The sequence below is a fragment of the Haliotis rubra genome, unplaced genomic scaffold (assembly GCF_003918875.1).
Source record: "Haliotis rubra isolate DU_JTF1 unplaced genomic scaffold, ASM391887v1 Scf557, whole genome shotgun sequence".
Classification (NCBI taxonomy): domain Eukaryota; kingdom Metazoa; phylum Mollusca; class Gastropoda; order Lepetellida; family Haliotidae; genus Haliotis; species Haliotis rubra.
Window position 1 is genome coordinate 298591 of NW_025767254.1, and position 6377 is coordinate 304967.

Genomic DNA, 6377 nt, shown 5'->3' on the forward strand with positions numbered 1-6377 from the left:
GCTGTTGTATGGAGATCGTAATGTTCACCCTAAATATGCAGTCTGGGCCTGTTTATGCAGCTTGACCACTGTTGTTGATAGTTCACTTTTTTTCATCAAATACTTTACTACTAAGTCTGCTGTTGTAAAGCATACTGCCTTTGTAATTGTACTGCCAGTAAATGGTGAACTTCCATTTGACTGTGATTGTACTGTCAGTAAATTGTGAACTTCCACTTCACTGTAATTGTACTGCCAGTAAATGGTGAACTTCCATTTGACTGTGATTGTACTGTCAGTAAATTGTGAACTTCCACTTGACTGTAATTGTACTGCCAGTAAATGGTGAACTTCCATTTGACTGTGATTGTACTGTCAGTAAATGGTGAACTTCCACTTGACTGTAATTGTACTGCCAGTAAATGGTGAACTTCCATTTGACTGTGATTGTACTGTCAGTAAATGGTGAACTTCCACTTGACTGTAATTGTACTGCCAGTAAATGGTGAACTTCCATTTGACTGTGATTGTACTGTCAGTAAATGGTGAACTTCCACTTGACTGTAATTGTACTGCCAGTAAATGGTGAACTTCCACTTGACTATGATTGTAAGTAATGAGTGAGTATGGTTTTACGCCACTTTTGGCAATATTCCAGCAATGTACCGATACTGGAATCGAACACGGCTCTTCAGCGTGACGGGCACTAACACTTAAACCACTAGGCTACCCCACCGCCCAACCAATCCTTTGCAGCTATGTGTACGTATACGCAAACCTAGTTAACGTTTTAATACAAGTGTTAAGTGTATGACATTTATTTCACATTGAATTTCCTTGCCAACTTGTATCATTTGAATAAAACGATATGTGAAAAACACCGTCGTGAGCGACACCTGGTGTGAAAGTTGATGTTCAGTGGTTCATTCCCGGATTTCTTCACAGCTGTGTCACCGTTTATACCAACAAAATGGAATCTGGGGATAGTCGCATCTGTGTATTTATATTTTATGTAAGCGTTTTAATTTTATAGATTTGATTTCCTCTTGAAAGGAGAAAAACACTACGTTATCCCTCATTTATGCATTTCATTCGTGTTCTATTTATCAAAAAAAATGGTTGTGGCTCCATAACGCTCTTTAATAATCTTCAAGACATTAGTTCAGTAGTCAGTATCCTTCAGTTTGTATGACCCTCTGTTTGATACCTCGCCATGTTGCAGGTATATACATACCCAGCATACGACCCATAGAGCACACTACAGTAAGATAGATCTACTACAACATGATATAGACTAAAACATATATAACAAAGAGTTATATAATAATACATTGTACATTAAAAGTATTCAAATTTGGTCTGTAGTCATGGTAACGTCGTGATGTCCACGTGGGATAAGGAGCGCTCGACATAAGATGTCATTTGATGAAATAGGAAACAAAGAGAACACTTTATGTTTTAATATGCAGTCTACCCTCCTGGGACGGTCAGTGTGAGGCTGGTTGTCATGAGAAAGGGTGGGTTAAATGAGTGTGCTCTGTAGCCTCCTCATACAGTCAGCCACCATGTCGAGAGTGCCGACACAGAGGTACGACACATACGACAGGTGTCGTGGGCTGGTATCCGGGAAAGGCTGCTTTCTGAATACGACGTGCATCGAGTTGGTCTTGTCGGCGAAGTTGCCGTCAAACTGACCAGTGTTGTAGTACATGAACAGGTCCGTGTCCTGTCCCCCCGGGGCATACACGCCCATTGCATACTTGTGGTCAGGAGTTGTATAGACGGGGGCCAGGTACTGTGGGTGTGAGGCTGCAGCTGGTGGTTCAGGGGGTTGTAGTTCAGGAGCTTGGTGAAGTTACCAGTCAAATACACCGCGGGCGCCTCCAAGTTGATAAAGTCGTATTTAGGCCATTTGCCCGCTATCTGGAACCCAGCCTCATACTTAATGCAGTAGTGAACTCCAGCACAGCCTATGGTGACGACCTTGGAGAAGGCGTGGTTGTAGGTGTCGACTGTGTTGACGGCTGGGGAGCCCCGCATGCACACACGCGTCATGTTGTTCACCTCGCGGCTGCCAGCCCGGATCCAGAAGGCAGGATATACCTGTGACAAGGAGACGCTGACGTTACAGAAAATATACTACAATGATACAACTTCACTTTAAAGTACTAAGCACGTCAATTTCAATTTGATTTTCAGTGGTAACAGTGTACTGTTCTCCTCATAGGAGCAGGGCAGTTGCCACCAGGACAATTGCCACCCAGGATGATTGCCGCCCAGTTATTTTTATTATAATGGTGAGGACAGTTGCCACCCAGAATGTTTATGCAATTGTATTTGAGAAAATGAATGCAGGTTGTAAAAAAAAACCACAACCTTAGATGATGACTGACTGACTGACTGAGTTTGGTTTTACGCCGCTTTTAGCAATATTCCAGCAGCATCACGGCGGGGGGACACCAGAAATGGGCTTCACTTATTGTACCCCTTTGTATTCGAACCCGGGTCTTCGGCGTGACGAGCCAACGCTTTAACCACTAGACTACCCCACCGCCCCCTTAGATGATGAAAAGTCAATGTTTTCTTATTTTCATGTTCTGACTTTGATCAACTTTTAATCTTGAAGTAAATTTGACTTTGATGAAATATTGCATGGCAATTGTACAAGGTGGCAATTGTCCTCGACCCCCTCTGAGTCGTCAATATCAAAGCAATATCAGCGCTAGGAACAATGTAACCATGCAGGGAATCGAACCCAAAACTTCGTATCGAGGATGGAACTCGATACCCCTTACACTGTACAGTTACAGCGACGTGTCTGTAGAGATGACGCAGTGAGTGGTAATTCGCAATATAACTGTTATTCACGTCGAGTGATGTCGTAATTAATGCGAATATCGTGAGTCATGATAGATATGTCATTTCCCAATGAGACCCAAGTAAATTTAATAAACATCACCTGACGCGGAATAGTTGGTTTGTGTTCCATTGTGATTGTGGGATGGCGAGTGTTTCTAAAACGAATATATAATGTGAAACCCTTCATGATAACGATTCCTCACATTGTTGTGGTTTACACTGTATCTGTTGAAGCATATGGGAATATACTATATTATTTGATGGTTTGGGGAGAGAACTAAATACTAAGATGCAGTTTCATCACTACGTGACAACCAAAACAATGTGATGGCGCCCGTGCTATCTATACTGTATATTGTTTTTGTCGTACCGTGGATGTCATAACGTTGGCGTTGACTGTAATATTTTTCAGAACAGACTTCGTGGTGGGTGACTTATAATCACTGGCCCCTCCAGCCTCGGTTGGGTTGAAACATTCACCGTATGGTATAGCATTGATGGCAGTCTGAATCTCGCGTCCATGATCCCAGGCATTGATAAACTCCTTGTTCCCCCAGACCAGACTGTCTATCGCTCCTCCCATGCGTGCCGAGGCGCTGATGTAGAGCGTGTCAACTGAGATGGTGTAGCGCCCGCCGTACCCGCCCTCCACGTAGCCCTGCAGGTGCTCGTACCGACCAAACTCCAGAAAGTGGTTGATGGCTGCTGTGTAATTCTGTCCAAACGCTCTGGCGATCTCTGGATTCCTGCAGCGAGTGGGTGAGTGGGTGAGTGGACCAGTGAGCATGTGTTTCAGTTTCAGCAATATAGTGAGGAAAGTAAACTCCACACATTTTACTCATGTCAAGAATCAAACCCAGTTCTAACGTGTGGCGGAAGGGAGGATTAACCCATAGGCTCCACCATCGCCCCTTCAGCCTTGACCAGCGCCTCATCTTAGCGATGGTGGACAATGCTTTAACCGTAGATCAAGACATTACCGAAATGTGTTTAGGATAACTAAAACTTCACTCTGCCTTTTCTTTACTTTACTTGATAAACTGAAGATCTGTCTGAAGGTGTCTGACGGCATCCCCCGGTCATTTTCAAACTGAAATTACAAATATTTCCTTATGGTGCACAGTAAACTAATAGTGTGACAGCGAGTCGGGAGATGCTTACCTCTTCAGATACTGCTTGGAGTGGAACTGGCCAGACCCCTGTCTTCCCTCATCAATACCATGTTTCAGCCAGTGATCCCTGGCGATCTCAGGTGTAGCAAGGTGACCAAGGTCGCTGTATGTGTTGACGTAAAACACAGGGTCAAACACCATGGGGTGGGCGTAGTCGGGATGAAACACAAACGTTCCGAAGTGGACGTCTCCTGCGCACAATGCTGTAGACAAGAGAGACGCAAGTTACGCATAATTCTTATGCTATAGTAAACATTAATGACGGCGATGTCCTTAATGTTTTGGGCCGGTGGGGTAGCCTAATGGTTAAAGCGTTCTTGCGTCCCCAAAGACCCGGCTTCGATTCCCGGCTTCGATGTGAAGCCCATTTCTTGTGGCACCCGCCGTGATATTGATTGAATATTGCTAAAACGTACTCGCTCACCCACTCACTCAACCAAATACAAACGTATATTAATGAAGATTTAACGTGAGTAAGTCATATACGTACATTCAAATGTCCATACTTCAGCGATATGTCTATGTATGCACCTTGGGAGTCGGCAGAAGAGCGAAACAATAGTAAATTAATGTGATCCCGATTTTCTAACAAGCTGGGATATGTCTTCATATTAGAGTCTCCTGTTAATGTGATTAACAATTACCCCTTTAAATGAAAGGAGGCGTACAACTGCCGGATTCATACATCCCCTATGTTTCCACAACACACGTCCTCTGTAACATCCCGGGGATGATTTCAACATGTAAGATATCAACAAGGCAGTTTCTCGTCGTCCATTATAACTGATGATGGTATGGTGTGTTAAACAAAACAAACCCCCACAGCTATCACTCAAGTGTTAATCTCTATATTGTTTTCATGAATGGATAATGTACGGATATATTACATGACTAGCTGTCTCCTTACGACTTGGGTCATACAACAGACACTCCCCCATATACCCACAATAAAGACTTAGTATTACTACCAATCAATTATAAGAATTCTGCAGATTTACCCGTAACTCCAGCAAGCAGGATTAACTCCCCCCAAGGCGCCATGTTGCTGACGACTGGTTGTAACACGGCTATCTGGGCGGGTCCGTGAGAGGTCGGTCAGCTGGGCCAGATAACACGTATCTGGCATTGTTCTGTTGTTTGACGTTTCACTCACATCAGAGACCATATAATAGACTATTATATGGTCTCTGCTCACGTGTTTCATTATGTTCCTGTTATGATTGTTTCTAGAGTTGCGATTTTTCACGAATATCACGACAGAGGCAGCCTCCGAAAAAGAATGAGTATTAAGACGCGTGTATCACTAATAAACGAATATGTTGATGGGAACAGCCCTGTGACACGAGGATGAGATTTATGTCGCTTGTATCAATAATAAACGAAGGTGCTGACGGGAACAGCCCTGTGACACGAGGATGAGATTTATGTCGCTTGTATCAATAATAAACGAATATGTTGATGGGAACAGCCCTGTGACACGAGGATGAGATTTATGTCGCTTGTATCAATAATAAACGAATATGTTGACTGAAACAGCCCCATGACACGAGGATGAGATTTATGTCGCTTGCATAAATAATAAACAAAGGTGCTGACGGGAACAGCCCCGTGACACGAGGATGAGGTTTATGTCGCTTGTATCAATAATAAACGAATATGTTGATGGGAACAGCCCTGTGACACGATGATGAGATTTATGTCGCTTGTATCAATAATAAACGAATATGTTGACTGAAACAGCCCTATGACACGAGGATGAGATTTATGTCGCTTGCATAAATAATATACGAAGGTGCTGATGGGAACAGCCCTGTGACACGAGGATGAGGTTTATGTCGCTTGTATCAATAATAAACGAATATGTTGATGGGAACAGCCCTGTGACACGAGGATGAGATTTATGTCGCTTGTATCAATAATAAACGAATGTGTTGATGGGAACAGCCCTGTGACACGAGGATGAGGTTTATGTCGCTTGTATCACACAGAAACAGCCCATAAGGTGACCCTACAACTGACCAATGCCATGTCTGTGTATGTTATTCTGGACGTTCATCGTAGAATTAGTTGAAGGACGACACTGTATATCCAAAATATAAATGTAAATAGAACATAATATACACGACGACCACATTTCCTAATATTTGTTTAATTTCCTGTTCTCATAAAGTGTGTTTACAGATTCAGCTTCCTGATTTCTACTCGTCTCTCCTTGAGAGTCCCACGTCTGTAGTCTTGACATTTCCTTACCACGCCCATCCCACTGCGTCGCGTTCACTCTCAATGGGCGTCGTAGCAGCACACGGGTTTAAAATAAAATCACCAGTAGTATCTAAACATGTTAAGGGGTTTTAGAATCATTACCGT

The 6377-nt window shown here is 43.2% G+C and overlaps 1 protein-coding gene across 1 annotated transcript; it reads right to left on the reverse strand.

Annotated features, from left to right (window-relative positions):
- Positions 1-1424: 1424 nt before the first annotated feature.
- Positions 1425-5092, reverse strand: LOC124253879. Its single transcript, XM_046687735.1, is given in 5 exon segments — positions 1425-1755; positions 1758-2082; positions 3209-3584; positions 4000-4213; positions 5009-5092. Coding segments are annotated over 5 exon segments (1212 nt in total). The 5' UTR covers positions 5052-5092; the 3' UTR covers positions 1425-1501.
- Between the last annotated feature and the right edge of the window lie 1285 nt (positions 5093-6377).